Raw genomic sequence first — 18811 nt, forward strand, 5'->3', positions numbered from 1 at the left:
GCCCACAACCATAACACCTGCGCTCTGCTACTTCCTCTCCTCGTCGTATTCCAGAAAACGCAGTGGAAGCAACAGGAGGCACATTAACACAGGTATCAACACGAGGTGGTGGCTCAGAGGAACGGGGAACAATGGGGACAGAAGAACTGGGGGCCACCGGTGTTGTGGAGCTGGTAGGCCTCTCTCCATCCTCCAACAGAACTCTCCACCGAGGCTTGATGGTGAGAGCCTCATCAGCGAGAGATGCAGCTTCTTCCACTGTAGCAGGTTTCCTCTCACGCACCCATTCCCTGATCTCAGCGGGGCACTGGGCAAAAAATTGTTCTTTTAGGATAACCTGGAGACAGGTGTTCCAGGTTAAGGCCTCCTCTGCCTCCAGCCAGCGATTACATATTTGTTTGAGTCTGTGGGCATACATCTTGAAAGACACTTCCTCATTACAGGCTAAAGTACGAAACTGGGTCCTGTAAGTGTCTGGGGTCACAGCATAATGTTCTAGAACAGTCCGTTTAATCTCTGCATACTCACAGTTCCACCGAGGGTCCATAGCTCTATAGGCTGCGGCAGCTCCACCCTCTAAGAGCCCCACAAGATGTCGGACGCGCTCCCTTTCCGGGACTTCCATTAATCGACACTGATGCTCAAAGTCCAGGAAGAAGCCCTCAATGTCACCGGAAGCCTCATTAAACGGCTTGAAGTCTTTGCGGGACACTCTGGGGAGTTCCCTCATGGGGGATGCTGTGGGTACAGTCTGTCTGGAGCTTCTCGCTGCCTCCAAAGCGATCTCCCTCTCCAGCATTGCCCTCTCCTCCATCCTGCGCTGCCTCTCCTTGGCTGTGCGCATGACCTCCCTCTTATCTTCTATGGTAGCCTCTTCTCCCAGTAAGGCCATCTCCTCCTCGTACCACACAACCCACTGACTTTTTTGGGTATTTACCTCCGACTGCCGCCTTTCCTCTCTTTGCTGTGAGGATCCTTCCTCAGCATCATCTTGCAGGCGAACTGCTTCCAAAGCCTCAATCAGCTGCTCCTTGGAGAGTCCCTTGCAGCTGACTCCCAGTTCACGGGCCTTTGTTTGTAGGTTCTTTGCAGTCCAGTTCTTGTACTCTGAGGCTCTGGTTCCAGAAGTTGATGGGCCGTTGTCCTCCATTTCTTCTGCTCTGATCCCACCGCTGCCAACCAGTTTGTGACGGGAGTATTCTCCAGAGCAAGGAGGGACAACAGGCCTGGGAACGATCCAACAGATTTATTGACCAAAAAACAGGAACAACACGAAGGTAATTTGCAGAGTCCCAAAATAAGTCCACAGGAAACTGATTCGGGGGCACCTCCCGACAATCCTTGTGCCAGATCACAAAACCATAGTCCTTTAAGAGTCCCAGAAATCCACCACGATCACACAGAGGCCGAAGCTTCCTCAGACAGCCTCATCCTTCTCTTTTAGCATCCAACTCACATCTGATCTTAAAGCAAGAATGTATTGTCAGGGCTCCTGGGATCAGTCCATCTGAAGGGGGGTAGGGGTCACACCTACTATTCAATGGTTTGGTCCATCAGAAGATTCTAGAAATGTAAGGGCTCCACTTAGTCTACAGGATGTGTATTGTAGGTTATCTTCTGCTTAGGAAAACAATAGCCAAAGTTCCACTAGCTGTTGACACAAGCCTAAATTAGATTATGGTCCAGGTACATCACAAGACATTGCAAAGTATTGGGGGAAGGAGACATGGTTAATTTACAGCAAATGAACCAGAGGAAAGTTAAATGACCTATTATACAAAATACAGGACAGGGCAAGACTACAAATCATGACATCGTATACTGCGTGGGGTGTCGTGTCGTGTACGGTATATACAGCATTGGGTGTCGTGTATGGTATATACAGTGTGAGGTGTCGTGTACAGTATGTACGGGGTATTGTGTATGGTATATACGACGTGAGGTGTAGTGTACGGTATGTACGGGGTGTCATGTGCGGTATATACAGCGTGGGGTGTCATACGGTATATACAGCAGATGTAGTGTACGGTATATACGGGGTGTCGTATACGGCGTGGGGTGTCGTGTCGTGTACGGTATATACAGCATGGGGTGTCGTGTATGGTATATACAGTGTGAGGTGTCGTGTACAGTATGTACGGGGTGTCATGTGCGGTATATACAGCGTGGGGTGTCATACGGTATATACAGCAGATGTAGTGTACGGTATATACGGGGTGTCGTATACTGCGTGGGGTGTCGTGTCGTGTACGGTATATACAGCATTGGGTGTCGTGTATGGTATATACAGTGTGAGGTGTCGTGTACAGTATGTACGGGGTATTGTGTATGGTATATACGACGAGAGGTGTAGTGTACGGTATGTACGGGGTGTCATGTGCGGTATATACAGCGTGGGGTGTCATACGGTATATACAGCAGATGTAGTGTACGGTATATACGGGGTGTCGTATACGGCGTGGGGTGTCGTGTCGTGTACGGTATATACAGCATGGGGTGTCGTGTATGGTATATACAGTGTGAGGTGTCGTGTACAGTATGTACGGGGTGTCATGTGCGGTATATACAGCGTGGGGTGTCATACGGTATATACAGCAGATGTAGTGTACGGTATATACGGGGTGTCGTATACTGCGTGGGGTGTCGTGTCGTGTACGGTATATACAGCATTGGGTGTCGTGTATGGTATATACAGTGTGAGGTGTCGTGTACAGTATGTACGGGGTATTGTGTATGGTATATACGACGTGAGGTGTAGTGTACGGTATGTACGGGGTGTCATGTGCGGTATATACAGCGTGGGGTGTCATACGGTATATACAGCAGATGTAGTGTACGGTATATACGGGGTGTCGTATACGGCGTGGGGTGTCGTGTCGTGTACGGTATATACAGCATGGGGTGTCGTGTATGGTATATACAGTGTGAGGTGTCGTGTACAGTATGTACGGGGTGTCATGTGCGGTATATACAGCGTGGGGTGTCATACGGTATATACAGCAGATGTAGTGTACGGTATATACGGGGTGTCGTATACTGCGTGGGGTGTCGTGTCGTGTACGGTATATACAGCATTGGGTGTCGTGTATGGTATATACAGTGTGAGGTGTCGTGTACAGTATGTACGGGGTGTTGTGTATGGTATATACGACGTGAGGTGTAGTGTACGGTATGTACGGGGTGTCATGTGCGGTATATACAGCGTGGGGTGTCATACGGTATATACAGCAGATGTAGTGTACGGTATATACGGGGTGTCGTATACGGCGTGGGGTGTCGTGTCGTGTACGGTATATACAGCATGGGGTGTCGTGTATGGTATATACAGTGTGAGGTGTCGTGTACAGTATGTACGGGGTGTCATGTGCGGTATATACAGCGTGGGGTGTCATACGGTATATACAGCAGATGTAGTGTACGGTATATACGGGGTGTCGTATACTGCGTGGGGTGTCGTGTCGTGTACGGTATATACAGCATTGGGTGTCGTGTATGGTATATACAGTGTGAGGTGTCGTGTACAGTATGTACGGGGTATTGTGTATGGTATATACGACGTGAGGTGTAGTGTACGGTATGTACGGGGTGTCATGTGCGGTATATACAGCGTGGGGTGTCATACGGTATATACAGCAGATGTAGTGTACGGTATATACGGGGTGTCGTATACGGCGTGGGGTGTCGTGTACGGTATGTACAGCGTGGGGTGTCGTGTACGGTATATACGGGGTGTCATGTACAGTGTATACGGCACGGGGTGTCCGGTATATACGGTGCGGCGTGTTGCTCATGGACGGCGTGTACCACGTATAGCACGCTCTTTCTGTGTGTTGCAGCCCTCAGCCTGTGTCATGTGAGGAGCCCGGGATGTGACAATGAGACGGCCGTCTGCGCCGATCCCGCCGGTGTCGCCGTCTGCCAGTGTAAGCCGGGGTACTTCAAATACAGCAAAACTGACCATTCGTGTCGAGGTGAGACCCCAATATCTGAGCCCCCACATCTGTGTTCTGGGCTGGGGTTCTTGTGTGGTTGGTCTGGGACTAGTACTGATACTCGGGGTGATACTGATACTCGGGGCACGGGCTGATCTAATGCTTTGTTTCCTTCCTCAGCCTGTGACGATGGCTACAGACTGGACAATGGCGCCTGTGTGAGGTGAGGAGGGGACGGCGCGGCCGTGAGGGTGGGGTCATGTGATGGCGAGGGTCTGCGTCATTCTACACTTTCTACCAGTCACTTTCTCCAGGATGGAAACTTCTTTACAATGGTCTTTGAGAACATTGAGTCTGGGCCATGAAAGCTCCCGGCCCACGGGGCCCACACAGGGTCTGCTGCAATCTATTCTACCTCTGGGGGTTGTTGATGTCTGTGATGTTGGAAATGGCAAGGAATTGGAAGACTGTCTAGAGTTGCGGAACGTTCCATCACACGATGGTTTAGCCTCATTTACTGCACCGGCCCTTTAATGTCCGTGACTGACACCGAGGGCAACATTTATGGACACAAATGCAGCAGCCAATCACATCACAGCTTTCATTTTCTAATCATCCCCAGATTGACAAGAGCTGGAATCTGATTGGTTACTCTGTGCGTTACTCACCGGTGCCCTGTAAATCCCCAGGTTTTCTCTGTGCAGTAAACACCGTCTTGTCTTTGTTTTCCAGGTGTCTCTTTGGCCTCGGAGGATTCAACTGCTCAAACCGTAAGTCAAGTGAACAATGTGTGATGGGGAGTCGGGGGGATACGGTGTGTGTCAGGGGACATTGTGTGCCGGGGTGTCAGGGGGATAACGTCTGTGTCACAGGGGACACTGTGTGTACCGGGTTGTCGGAGGCACATTGTGCATACCGGGGTGTCGGAGGGACACAGTGTGTTCTGGGTTGTCGGGGGGACACTGTGTGTTCCGGGGAGTCGGAGGGATACTGTGTGTTCGGGGGTGTCGGAGGGACACTGTGTGTTCCGAGGTGTCGGAGGGACACTGTGTGTGCCGGGGTGTCGGAGGGACACTGTGTGTACTGGGTGTCAGAGGGACACTGTGTGTTCCGGGGTGTCGGAGGGACACTGTGTGTGCTGGGGTGTCGAAGGGACACCTTGCGCCGGGTGTCGGAGGGACACTGTGTGTTCCGGGGTGTTGGAGGGACACTGTGTGTTCCAGGGTGTTGGAGGGACACCATGTGTGCCGGGGTGTCGAAGGGATACTGTGTGTGCGGGGGTGTCGGAGGGACACTGTGTGTGCCGGGGTGTCGGAGGGTCACTGTGTGTTCCGGGGTCTCGGAGGGACTCTGTGTGTACCAGGGTGTCGGAGGGATACTGTGTGTTCCGGGGTGTCGGAGGGACACTGTGTGTTCCGGGGTCTCAGAGGGACACTGTGTGTGCGGGGGTGTCGGAGGGACACTGTGTGTGCCGGGTGTCGGAGGGACATAGTGTGTTCTGGGGTGTCGGAGGGACACTGTGTGTTCCGGGGTGTCGGAGGGATACTGTGTGTGCGGGGGTGTCAGAGGGACACTGTGTGTTCCGAGGTGTCGGAGGGACACTGTGTGTTCTGGGGTGTCGGAGGGATACTGTGTGTGCGGGGGTGTCGGAGGGACACTGTGTGTTCCGGGGTGTCGGAGGGACACTGTGTGTTCCGGGGTCTCGGAGGGACACTGTGCGTTCCAGGGTGTCGGAGGGATACTGTGTGTTCCGGGGTCTCGGAGGGACACTGTGTGTTCCGTGGTGTCGGAGGGATACTGTGTGTGCGGGGGTGTCGGAGGGACACTGTGTGTTCCGGGGTGTCGGAGGGACACTGTGTGTTCCGGGGTGTCGGAGGGACACTGTGTGTTCCGGGGTGTCGGAGGGACACTGTGTGTTCCGGGGTGTCGGAGGGACACTGTGTGTTCCGGGGTGTTGGAGGGACACTGTGTGTTCCGGGGGTGTCGGAGGGACACTGTGTGTTCCGGGGGTGTTGGAGGGACACTGTGTGTTCCGGGGTGTTGGAGGGACACTGTGTGTTCCGGGGTGTTGGAGGGACACTGTGTGTTCCGGGGTGTTGGAGGGACACTGTGTGTTCCGGGGTGTTGGAGGGACACTGTGTGTTCCGGGGTGTTGGAGGGACACTGTGTGTTCCGGGGTGTTGGAGGGACACTGTGTGTTCCGGGGTGTCGGAGGGACACTGTGTGTTCCGGGGTGTTGGAGGGACACTGTGTGTTCCGGGGTGTCGGAGGGACACTGTGTGTTCCGGGGTATCGGAGGGACACTGTGTGTTCCGGGGTCTCGGAGGGACACTGTGTGTTCCGTGGTGTCGGAGGGATACTGTGTGTGCGGGGGTGTCGGAGGGACACTGTGTGTTCCGGGGTGTCGGAGGGACACTGTGTGTTCCGGGGTGTTGGAGGGATACTGTGTGTGCGGGGGTGTCGGAGGGACACTGTGTGTTCCGGGGTGTCGGAGGGACACCGTGTGTTCCGGGGTGTCGGAGGGACACTGTGTGTTCCGGGGTGTTGGAGGGATACTGTGTGTGCGGGGGTGTCGGAGGGACACTGTGTGTTCCGGGGTGTCGGAGGGACACTGTGTGTTCCGGGGTGTCGGAGGGACACTGTGTGTTCCGGGGTGTTGGAGGGATACTGTGTGTGGGGGGTGTCGGAGGGACACTGTGTGTTCCGGGGTGTCGGAGGGACACCGTGTGTTCCGGGGTCTCGGAGGTGTGAGGAACTGAAATACTTTCCCAGCACAGATGACTAGTTACCCCAATTTATGTTGTATTTACATGCAATGACCTTATCTGGTGGGGGAATATGTGTCTTTCTTTCTCTCGGCAGGGGGCCACTTGGGTTCACACCACTCCAGACTGGCGAGACTTCACTGGCTGTGAATTCAATGTATATTGGTTAGGGGGTTGGGAGGAGAGATGAGAGACATGATGGGGGAGAGCAGTTGTGTCTGGGGATCTGAAGCGAAAGGAGCAGAGTTAAGGCCGCTCCTGGAACCCATGAATGGACTATCGAACTTGGAATTCCCCTAGGAATAATCCCATGGACTATTTTTACTGACTTGTTGCTGATCTGGTGGACTGGGGGCATTACATTGGGGTCATCTACCTGGACTTACTGAAATGCTTGTATGGATACAAATAAAACTTGTTGCATCGTTAACCTGCCTGTTATAATACTGAATAAAATATTGTATGGTTTTAAATTTATTTACTGGAACTCTTCTTTCGGCTGTGACATATGTAAGTCCGAATTGTGGTTAAAATTAACAGAAATAAACCCGTGACATAGATCCCTCTGTGTGTAATGACTCTATAGAATAGAGGAGAGGCACTTTTTGAATTGAAGAACTGAAATAAATTCACTTTTTGATGATATTCTAATTTTGAGAGAAGCTCCTGTATATCCATCAGGGTGTCGTACTAACGCTCTCTATATAACCGATAGATTTAGATTATTACTAAATCAGAGTGCACAATCACATAAAAACAAAAAAATCACAGATAATTGCACATAATCACCCCGGGTTGTCACATAGACATATAAGGAGATCCAAAAAGGCTCTCTGTATAACGGGGGGTTGTAGGTGAGCTCTCTGTATAACGGGGGGTTGTAGACGAGCTCTCTGTATAACGGGGGTTGTAGACGAGCTCTCTGTATAACGGGGGGTTGTAGATGAGCTCTCTGTATAACGGGGGGTTGTAGACGAGCTCTCTGTATAACGGGGGGTTGTAGACGAGCTCTCTGTATAACGGGGGGTTGTAGATGAGCTCTCTGTATAACGGGGGGTTGTAGACGAGCTCTCTGTATAACGGGGGGTTGTAGATGAGCTCTCTGTATAACGGGGGGTTGTAGATGAGCTCTCTGTATAACGGGGGGTTGTAGACGAGCTCTCTGTATAACGGGGGGTTGTAGATGAGCTCTCTGTATAGCGGGGGGTTGTATACGAGCTCTCTGTATAACGGGGGGTTGTAGACGAGCTCTCTGTATAACGGGGGGTTGTAGATGAGCTCTCTGTATAACGGGGGGTTGTAGACGAGCTCTCTGTATAACGGGGGGTTGTAGATGAGCTCTCTGTATAACGGGAGGTTGTAGATGAGCTCTCTGTATAACGGGGGGTTGTAGACAAGCTCTCTGTATAACGGGGGGATGTAGACGAGCTCTCTGTATAACGGGGGGTTGTAGACGAGCTCTCTGTATAACGGGGGGTTGTAGGTGAGCTCTCTGTATAACGGGGGGTTGTAGATGAGCTCTCTGTATAACGGGGGGGTTGTAGATGAGCTCTCTGTATAACGGGGGGATGTAGACGAGCTCTCTGTATAACGGGGGTTGTAGACGAGCTCTCTGTATAACGGGGGGTTGTAGACGAGCTCTCTGTATAACGGGGGGGTTGTAGACGAGCTCTCTGTATAACGGGAGGTTGTAGATGAGCTCTCTGTATAACGGGGGGTTGTAGACAAGCTCTCTGTATAACGGGGGGGTTGTAGATGAGCTCTCTGTATAACGGGGGGGTTGTAGATGAGCTCTCTGTATAACGGGGGGATGTAGACGAGCTCTCTGTATAACGGGGGTTGTAGACGAGCTCTCTGTATAACGGGGGGGTTGTAGACGAGCTCTCTGTATAACGGGAGGTTGTAGATGAGCTCTCTGTATAACGGGGGGTTGTAGACAAGCTCTCTGTATAACGGGGGGGTTGTAGATGAGCTCTCTGTATAACGGGGGGGTTGTAGATGAGCTCTCTGTATAACGGGGGGTTGTATACGAGCTCTCTGTATAACGGGGGGTTGTAGACGAGCTCTCTGTATAACGGGGGGTTGTAGACGAGCTCTCTGTATAACGGGGGGTTGTAGATGAGCTCTCTGTATAACGGGGGGGTTGTAGATGAGCTCTCTGTATAACGGGGGGATGTAGACGAGCTCTCTGTATAACGGGGGTTGTAGACGAGCTCTCTGTATAACGGGGGGTTGTAGGTGAGCTCTCTGTATAGCGGGGGGTTGTAGACGAGCTCTCTGTATAACGGGGGGTTGTAGACGAGCTCTCTGTATAACGGGGGGTTGTAGACGAGCTCTCTGTATAACGGGGGGTTGTAGACGAGCTCTCTGTATAGCGGGGGGTTGTAGACAAGCTCTCTGTATAGCGGGGGGTTGTAGACGAGCTCTCTGTATAACGGGGGGTTGTAGACAAGCTCTCTGTATAGCGGGGGGTTGTAGATGAGCTCTCTGTATAACGGAGGTTGTAGACGAGCTCTCTGTATAACGGGGGGTTGTAGACGAGCTCTCTGTATAACGGGGGGTTGTAGACAAGCTCTCTGTATAACGGGGGGTTGTAGACGAGCTCTCTGTATAACGGAGGTTGTAGACGAGCTCTCTGTATAACGGGGGGGTTGTAGACGAGCTCTCTGTATAACGGGGGGTTGTAGATGAGCTCTCTGTATAACGGGGGGTTGTAGACGAGCTCTCTGTATAACGGGGGGTTGTAGGCGAGCTCTCTGTACAACGGAGGGTTGTAGAAGAGCTCTCTGTATAACGGGGGGTTGTAGACGAGCTCTCTGTATAACGGGGGGTTGTAGATGAGCTCTCTGTATAACGGGGGGTTGTAGATGAGCTCTCTGTATAACGGGGGGTTGTAGACAAGCTCTCTGTATAACGGGGGGTTGTAGATGAGCTCTCTGTATAACGGGGGGTTGTAGAAGAGCTCTCTGTATAACGGGGGGTTGTAGATGAGCTCTCTGTATAACGGAGGTTGTAGACGAGCTCTCTGTATAACGGGGGGTTGTAGACGAGCTCTCTGTATAACGGGGGGTTGTAGATGAGCTCTCTGTATAACGGGGGGTTGTAGACGAGCTCTCTGTATAACGGGGGGTTGTAGACGAGCTCTCTGTATAACGGGGGGTTGTAGACGAGCTCTCTGTATAACGGGGGGTTGTAGATGAGCTCTCTGTATAACGGGGGGTTGTAGATGAGCTCTCTGTATAACGGGGGGTTGTAGACGAGCTCTCTGTATAACGGGGGGTTGTAGATGAGCTCTCTGTACAACGGAGGGTTGTAGAAGAGCTCTCTGTATAACGGGGGGTTGTAGACGAGCTCTCTGTATAACGGGGGGTTGTAGATGAGCTCTCTGTATAACGGGGGGTTGTAGATGAGCTCTCTGTATAACGGGGGGTTGTAGATGAGCTCTCTGTATAACGGGGGGTTGTAGAGAGCTCTCTGTATAACGGGGGGTTGTAGATGAGCTCTCTGTATAACGGGAGGTTGTAGATGAGCTCTCTGTATAACGGGGGGTTGTAGACGAGCTCTCTGTATAACGGGGGGGTTGTAGATGAGCTCTCTGTATAACGGGGGGGTTGTAGATGAGCTCTCTGTATAACGGGGGGATGTAGACGAGCTCTCTGTATAACGGGGGTTGTAGACGAGCTCTCTGTATAACGGGGGGTTGTAGACGAGCTCTCTGTATAACGGGGGGGTTGTAGACGAGCTCTCTGTATAACGGGGGGTTGTAGACGAGCTCTCTGTATAACGGGGGGTTGTAGATGAGCTCTCTGTATAACGGGGGGTTGTAGACGAGCTCTCTGTATAACGGGAGGTTGTAGATGAGCTCTCTGTATAGCGGGGGGTTGTATACGAGCTCTCTGTATAACGGGGGGTTGTAGACGAGCTCTCTGTATAACGGGGGGTTGTAGATGAGCTCTCTGTATAACGGAGGTTGTAGATGAGCTCTCTGTATAACGGGGGGGTTGTAGATGAGCTCTCTGTATAACGGGGGGATGTAGACGAGCTCTCTGTATAACGGGGGTTGTAGACGAGCTCTCTGTATAACGGGGGGTTGTAGGTGAGCTCTCTGTATAACGGGGGGTTGTATACGAGCTCTCTGTATAGCGGGGGGGTTGTAGATGAGCTCTCTGTATAACGGGGGGTTGTAGACGAGCTCTCTGTATAACGGGGGGATGTAGACGAGCTCTCTGTATAACGGGGGGATGTAGACGAGCTCTCTGTATAACGGGGGGTTGTAGACGAGCTCTCTGTATAACGGGGGTTGTAGATGAGCTCTCTGTATAACGGGGGGGTTGTAGATGAGCTCTCTGTATAACGGGGGGTTGTAGACGAGCTCTCTGTATAACGGGGGGTTGTAGACGAGCTCTCTGTATAACGGGGGTTGTAGATGAGCTCTCTGTATAACGGGGGGTTGTAGACGAGCTCTCTGTATAACGGGGGGATGTAGACAAGCTCTCTGTATAACGGGGGGATGTAGACGAGCTCTCTGTATAACGGGGGGTTGTAGACGAGCTCTCTGTATAACGGGGGTTGTAGATGAGCTCTCTGTATAACGGGGGGGTTGTAGATGAGCTCTCTGTATAACGGGGGGATGTAGACGAGCTCTCTGTATAACGGGGGGTTGTAGACGAGCTCTCTGTATAACGGGGGGTTGTAGACGAGCTCTCTGTATAACGGGGGGTTGTAGACGAGCTCTCTGTATAACGGGGGTTGTAGACGAGCTCTCTGTATAACGGGGGGTTGTAGGTGAGCTCTCTGTATAACGGGGGTTGTATACGAGCTCTCTGTATAGCGGGGGGTTGTAGATGAGCTCTCTGTATAACGGGGGGGTTGTAGATGAGCTCTCTGTATAACGGGGGGGTTGTAGATGAGCTCTCTGTATAACGGGGGGATGTAGATGAGCTCTCTGTATAACGGGGGGATGTAGACGAGCTCTCTGTATAACGGGGGTTGTAGACGAGCTCTCTGTATAACGGGGGGTTGTAGGTGAGCTCTCTGTATAACGGGGGGGTTGTAGATGAGCTCTCTGTATAACGGGGGGTTGTAGACGAGCTCTCTGTATAACGGGGGGTTGTAGATGAGCTCTCTGTATAACGGGGGTTGTATACGAGCTCTCTGTATAGCGGGGGGGTTGTAGATGAGCTCTCTGTATAACGGGGGGGTTGTAGATGAGCTCTCTGTATAACGGGGGGGTTGTAGATGAGCTCTCTGTATAACGGGGGGATGTAGACGAGCTCTCTGTATAACGGGGGTTGTAGACGAGCTCTCTGTATAACGGGGGGTTGTAGGTGAGCTCTCTGTATAACGGGGGTTGTATACGAGCTCTCTGTATAACGGAGGTTGTAGATGAGCTCTCTGTATAACGGGGGGGTTGTAGATGAGCTCTCTGTATAACGGGGGGATGTAGACGAGCTCTCTGTATAACGGGGGTTGTAGACGAGCTCTCTGTATAACGGGGGGGTTGTAGATGAGCTCTCTGTATAACGGGGGGGTTGTAGATGAGCTCTCTGTATAACGGGGGGATGTAGACGAGCTCTCTGTATAACGGGGGTTGTAGACGAGCTCTCTGTATAACGGGGGGTTGTAGATGAGCTCTCTGTATAACGGGGGGTTGTAGACGAGCTCTCTGTATAACGGGAGGTTGTAGATGAGCTCTCTGTATAGCGGGGGGTTGTATACGAGCTCTCTGTATAACGGGGGGTTGTAGACGAGCTCTCTGTATAACGGGGGGTTGTAGACGAGCTCTCTGTATAACGGAGGTTGTAGATGAGCTCTCTGTATAACGGGGGGGTTGTAGATGAGCTCTCTGTATAACGGGGGGATGTAGACGAGCTCTCTGTATAACGGGGGGATGTAGACGAGCTCTCTGTATAACGGGGGGTTGTAGACGAGCTCTCTGTATAACGGGGGGTTGTAGGTGAGCTCTCTGTATAACGGGGGGTTGTATACGAGCTCTCTGTATAGCGGGGGGGTTGTAGATGAGCTCTCTGTATAACGGGGGGGTTGTAGATGAGCTCTCTGTATAACGGGGGGGTTGTAGATGAGCTCTCTGTATAACGGGGGGATGTAGACGAGCTCTCTGTATAACGGGGGTTGTAGACGAGCTCTCTGTATAACGGGGGGTTGTAGGTGAGCTCTCTGTATAACGGGGGTTGTATACGAGCTCTCTGTATAGCGGGGGGTTGTAGACGAGCTCTCTGTATAACGGGGGGTTGTAGACGAGCTCTCTGTATAACGGAGGTTGTAGACGAGCTCTCTGTATAACGGGGGGTTGTAGACGAGCTCTCTGTATAACGGGGGGTTGTAGACAAGCTCTCTGTATAGCGGGGGGTTGTAGACAAGCTCTCTGTATAGCGGGGGGTTGTAGACGAGCTCTCTGTATAACGGGGGGTTGTACACAAGCTCTCTGTATAGCGGGGGGTTGTAGATGAGCTCTCTGTATAACGGAGGTTGTAGACGAGCTCTCTGTATAACGGGGGGTTGTAGACGAGCTCTCTGTATAACGGGGGGTTGTAGACAAGCTCTCTGTATAACGGGGGGTTGTAGACAAGCTCTCTGTATAACGGGGGGTTGTAGACAAGCTCTCTGTATAACGGGGGGTTGTAGACAAGCTCTCTGTATAACGGGGGGTTGTAGGTGAGCTCTCTGTATAGCGGGGGGTTGTAGACGAGCTCTCTGTATAACGGAGGTTGTAGACGAGCTCTCTGTATAACGGGGGGTTGTAGACGAGCTCTCTGTATAACGGGGGGTTGTAGACGAGCTCTCTGTATAACGGGGGGTTGTAGGTGAGCTCTCTGTATAGCGGGGGGTTGTAGACGAGCTCTCTGTATAACGGAGGTTGTAGACGAGCTCTCTGTATAACGGGGGGTTGTAGACGAGCTCTCTGTATAACGGGGGGTTGTAGACGAGCTCTCTGTATAATGGGGGGTTGTAGGTGAGCTCTCTGTATAACGGGGGGTTGTAGACGAGCTCTCTGTATAACGGGGGGTTGTAGATGAGCTCTCTGTATAACGGGGGGTTGTAGATGAGCTCTCTGTATAACGGGGGGTTGTAGGTGAGCTCTCTGTATAACGGGGGGTTGTAGACGAGCTCTCTGTATAACGGGGGGTTGTAGGTGAGCTCTCTGTATAACGGGGGTTGTAGACGAGCTCTCTGTATAACGGGGGGGTTGTAGACGAGCTCTCTGTATAACGGGGGGTTGTAGATGAGCTCTCTGTATAAAGGGGGGTTGTAGACGAGCTCTCTGTATAACGGGGGGTTGTATACGAGCTCTCTGTATAACGGGGGGTTGTAGACGAGCTCTCTGTATAACGGGGGGTTGTAGATGAGCTCTCTGTATCACGGGGGGTTGTAGATGAGCTCTCTGTATAACGGGGGGTTGTAGGTGAGCTCTCTGTATAACGGGGGGATGTAGGTGAGCTCTTTGTATAACGGGGGTTGTAGACGAGCTCTCTGTATAACGGGGGGTTGTAGATGAGCTCTCTGTATCACGGGGGGTTGTAGATGAGCTCTCTGTATAACGGGGGGTTGTAGGTGAGCTCTCTGTATAACGGGGGGTTGTAGACGAGCTCTCTGTATAACGGGGGGTTGTAGGTGAGCTCTTTGTATAACGGGGGTTGTAGACGAGCTCTCTGTATAACGGGGGTTGTATACGAGCTCTCTGTATAACGGGGGGTTGTAGACGAGCTCTCTGTATAACGGGGGGTTGTAGACGAGCTCTCTGTATAACGGGGGGTTGTATACGAGCTCTCTGTATAACGGGGGGATGTAGGTGAGCTCTTTGTATAACGGGGGGTTGTAGACGAGCTCTCTGTATAACGGGGGTTGTATACGAGCTCTCTGTATAACGGGGGGTTGTAGACGAGCTCTCTGTATAACGGGGGGTTGTAGACGAGCTCTCTGTATAACGGGGGTTGTATACGAGCTCTCTGTATAACGGGGGTTGTATACGAGCTCTCTGTATAACGGGGGGTTGTAGACGAGCTCTCTGTATAACGGGGGGGTTGTAGGCGAGCTCTCTGTACAACGGAGGGTTGTAGAAGAGCTCTCTGTATAACGGGGGGTTGTAGGCGAGCTCTCTGTATAACGGGGGGTTGTAGACGAGCTCTCTGTATAACGGGGGGTTGTAGATGAGCTCTCTGTATAACGGGGGGTTGTAGATGAGCTCTCTGTATAACGGGGGGTTGTAGGTGAGCTCTCTGTATAACGGGGGGTTGTAGATGGGCTCTCTGTATAACGGGGGGTTGTAGGTGAGCTCTCTGTATAACGGGGGGTTGTAGACGAGCTCTCTGTATAACGGGGGTTGTATACGAGCTCTCTGTATAACGGGGGGTTGTAGACGAGCTCTCTGTATAACGGGGGGTTGTAGGCGAGCTCTTTGTATAACGGGGGGTTGTAGATGGGCTCTCTGTATAACGGGGGGATGTAGGTGAGCTCTTTGTATAACGGGGGGTTGTAGACGAGCTCTCTGTATAACGGGGGTTGTATACGAGCTCTCTGTATAACGGGGGGTTGTAGACGAGCTCTCTGTATAACGGGGGGTTGTAGGCGAGCTCTCTGTACAACGGAGGGTTGTAGAAGAGCTCTCTGTATAACGGGGGGTTGTAGGCGAGCTCTCTGTATAACGGGGGGTTGTAGACGAGCTCTCTGTATAACGGGGGGTTGTAGATGAGCTCTCTGTATAACGGGGGGTTGTAGATGAGCTCTCTGTATAACGGGGGGTTGTAGGTGAGCTCTCTGTATAACGGGGGGTTGTAGATGGGCTCTCTGTATAACGGGGGGTTGTAGGTGAGCTCTCTGTATAACGGGGGGTTGTAGACGAGCTCTCTGTATAACGGGGGGATGTAGACGAGCTCTCTGTATAACGGGGGGTTGTAGACGAGCTCTCTGTATAACGGAGGGTTGTAGGTGAGCTCTCTGTATAACGGGGGGTTGTATACGAGCTCTCTGTATAACGGGGGTTGTATACGAGCTCTCTGTATAACGGGGGGTTGTAGACGAGCTCTCTGTATAACGGGGGGTTGTAGACGAGCTCTCTGTATAACGGGGGTTGTATACGAGCTCTCTGTATAACGGGGGGTTGTAGACGAGCTCTCTGTATAACGGGGGGTTGTAGACGAGCTCTCTGTATAACGGGGGTTGTATACGAGCTCTCTGTATAACGGGGGTTGTATACGAGCTCTCAGTATAACGGGGGGTTGTAGACGAGCTCTCTGTATAACGGGGGTTGTATACGAGCTCTCTGTATAACGGGGGGTTGTAGACGAGCTCTCTGTATAACGGGGGGTTGTAGGCGAGCTCTCTGTACAACGGGGGGTTGTAGACGAGCTCTCTGTATAACGGGGGGTTGTAGAAGAGCTCTCTGTATAACGGGGGTTGTAGGCGAGCTCTCTGTATAACGGGGGGTTGTAGACGAGCTCTCTGTATAACGGGGGGTTGTAGATGAGCTCTCTGTATAACGGGGGGTTGTAGATGAGCTCTCTGTATAACGGGGGGTTGTAGGTGAGCTTTCTGTATAACGGGGGGTTGTAGGTGAGCTCTCTGTATAACGGGGGGTTGTAGATGAGCTCTCTGTATAACGGGGGGTTGTAGACGAGCTCTCTGTATAACGGGGGGTTGTAGACGAGCTCTCTGTATAACGGGGGTTGTATACGAGCTCTCTGTATAACGGGGGTTGTATACGAGCTCTCAGTATAACGGGGGGTTGTAGACGAGCTCTCTGTATAACGGGGGTTGTATACGAGCTCTCTGTATAACGGGGGGTTGTAGGCGAGCTCTCTGTATAACGGGGGGTTGTAGACGAGCTCTCTGTATAACGGGGGGTTGTAGACGAGCTCTCTGTATAACGGGGGGTTGTAGAAGAGCTCTCTGTATAACGGGGGGTTGTAGGCGAGCTCTCTGTATAACGGGGGGTTGTAGACGAGCTCTCTGTATAACGGGGGGTTGTAGATGAGCTCTCTGTATAACGGGGGGTTGTAGATGAGCTCTCTGTATAACGGGGGGTTGTAGGTGAGCTCTCTGTATAACGGGGGGTTGTAGGTGAGCTCTCTGTATAACGGGGGGTTGTAGATGAGCTCTCTGTATAACGGGGGGTTGTAGGTGAGCTCTCTGTATAACGGGGGGTTGTAGACGAGCTCTCTGTATAACGGGGGGTTGTAGATGGGCTCTCTGTATAACGGGGGGTTGTAGGTGAGCTCTCTGTATAACGGGGGGTTGTAGACGAGCTCTCTGTATAACGGGGGGATGTAGACGAGCTCTCTGTATAACGGGGGGTTGTAGACGAGCTCTCTGTATAACGGGGGGTTGTAGGTGAGCTCTCTGTATAACGGGGGGTTGTAGATGAGCTCTCTGTATAACGGGGGGTTGTAGGTGAGCTCTCTGTATAACGGGGGGTTGTATACGAGCTCTCTGTATAACGGGGGTTGTATACGAGCTCTCTGTATAACGGGGGGTTGTAGACGAGCTCTCTGTATAACGGGGGGTTGTAGACGAGCTCTCTGTATAACGGGGGGGTTGTAGACGAGCTCTCTGTATAACGGGGGGTTGTAGACGAGCTCTCTGTATAACGGGGGGTTGTAGATGAGCTCTCTGTATAACGGGGGGTTGTAGACGAGCTCTCTGTATAACGGGGGGTTGTAGATGAGCTCTCTGTATAACGGGGGGTTGTAGATGAGCTCTCTGTATAACGGGGGGTTGTAGATGAGCTCTCTGTATAACGGGGGGTTGTAGACGAGCTCTCTGTATAACGGGGGGTTGTAGGTGAGCTCTCTGTATAACGGGGGGTTGTAGACGAGCTCTCTGTATAACGGGGGGTTGTAGATGAGCTCTCTGTATAACGGGGGGTTGTAGACGAGCTCTCTGTATAACGGGGGGTTGTAGATGAGCTCTCTGTATAACGGGGGGTTGTAGGTGAGCTCTCTGTATAATGGGGGTTGTAGACGAGCTCTCTGTATAGCGGGGGGATGTAGACGAGCTCTCTGTATAACGGGGGGTTGTAGACGAGCTCTCTGTATAACGGGGGGTTGTAGGTGAGCTCTCTGTATAACGGGGGTTGTAGACGAGCTCTCTGTATAGCGGGGGGATGTAGACGAGCTCTCTGTATAACGGGGGGTTGTAGGTGAGCTCTCTGTATAATGGGGGTTGTAGACGAGCTCTCTGTATAGCGGGGGGATGTAGACGAGCTCTCTGTATAACGGGGGGTTGTAGACGAGCTCTCTGTATAACGGGGGGTTGTAGGTGAGCTCTCTGTATAACGGGGGTTGTAGACGAGCTCTCTGTATAACGGGGGGTTGTAGACAAGCTCTCTGTATAACGGGGGGTTGTAGGTGAGCTCTCTGTATAATGGGGGTTGTAGACGAGCTCTCTGTATAGCGGGGGGATGTAGACGAGCTCTCTGTATAACGGGGGGTTGTAGACGAGCTCTCTGTATAACGGGGGGTTGTAGGTGAGCTCTCTGTATAACGGGGGTTGTAGACGAGCTCTCTGTATAGCGGGGGGATGTAGACGAGCTCTCTGTATAACGGGGGGTTGTAGACGAGCTCTCTGTATAACGGGGGGTTGTAGACGAGCTCTCTGTATAACGGGGGTTGTAGACGAGCTCTCTGTATAACGGGGGGTTGTAGGTGAGCTCTCTGTATAACGGGGGTTGTAGACGAGCTCTCTGTATAACGGGGGGATGTAGACGAGCTCTCTGTATAACGGGGGGTTGTAGACGAGCTCTCTGTATAACGGGGGGTTGTAGACGAGCTCTCTGTATAACGGGGGGTTGTAGACGAGCTCTCTGTATAACGGGGGTTGTAGATGAGCTCTCTGTATAACGGGGGGTTGTAGACGAGCTCTCTGTATAACGGGGGGTTGTAGACGAGCTCTCTGTATAACGGGGGGTTGTAGACGAGCTCTCTGTATAACGGGGGGTTGTAGACGAGCTCTCTGTATAGCGGAGGGTTGTGGACGAGCTCTCTGTATAACGGGGGGTTGTAGGTGAGCTCTCTGTATAACGGGGGGTTGTAGATGAGCTCTCTGTATAACGGGGGGTTGTATACGAGCTCTCTTTATAACGGGGGGTTGTAGACGAGC

General features: G+C 52.1%; 1 protein-coding gene across 2 annotated transcripts in view; it reads left to right on the forward strand.

The window, feature by feature from the left end:
* HEG1 (heart development protein with EGF like domains 1) overlaps positions 1-18811 on the forward strand; it is a 135285-nt gene that overhangs the window by 79506 nt on the left and 36968 nt on the right. The window contains exons 8-11 of one of the 2 annotated variants that reach the window (XM_073551924.1): positions 3837-3971; positions 4113-4155; positions 4665-4702; positions 6795-7516. In XM_073551924.1, coding sequence (XP_073408025.1) covers positions 3837-3971; positions 4113-4155; positions 4665-4702; positions 6795-6847 — 269 coding nt within the window. In that variant the 3' untranslated portion in view covers positions 6848-7516. Of the gene's footprint in view, positions 1-3836; positions 3972-4112; positions 4156-4664; positions 4703-6794; positions 7517-18811 lie in introns of those variants that run through there. The other variant, XM_073551923.1, reaches the window with a different exon arrangement.

The sequence above is a fragment of the Dendrobates tinctorius genome, unplaced genomic scaffold (assembly GCF_039654945.1).
Source record: "Dendrobates tinctorius isolate UK_male_01 unplaced genomic scaffold, ASM3965494v1 ptg000182l, whole genome shotgun sequence".
Lineage (NCBI taxonomy): Eukaryota > Metazoa > Chordata > Amphibia > Anura > Dendrobatidae > Dendrobates > Dendrobates tinctorius.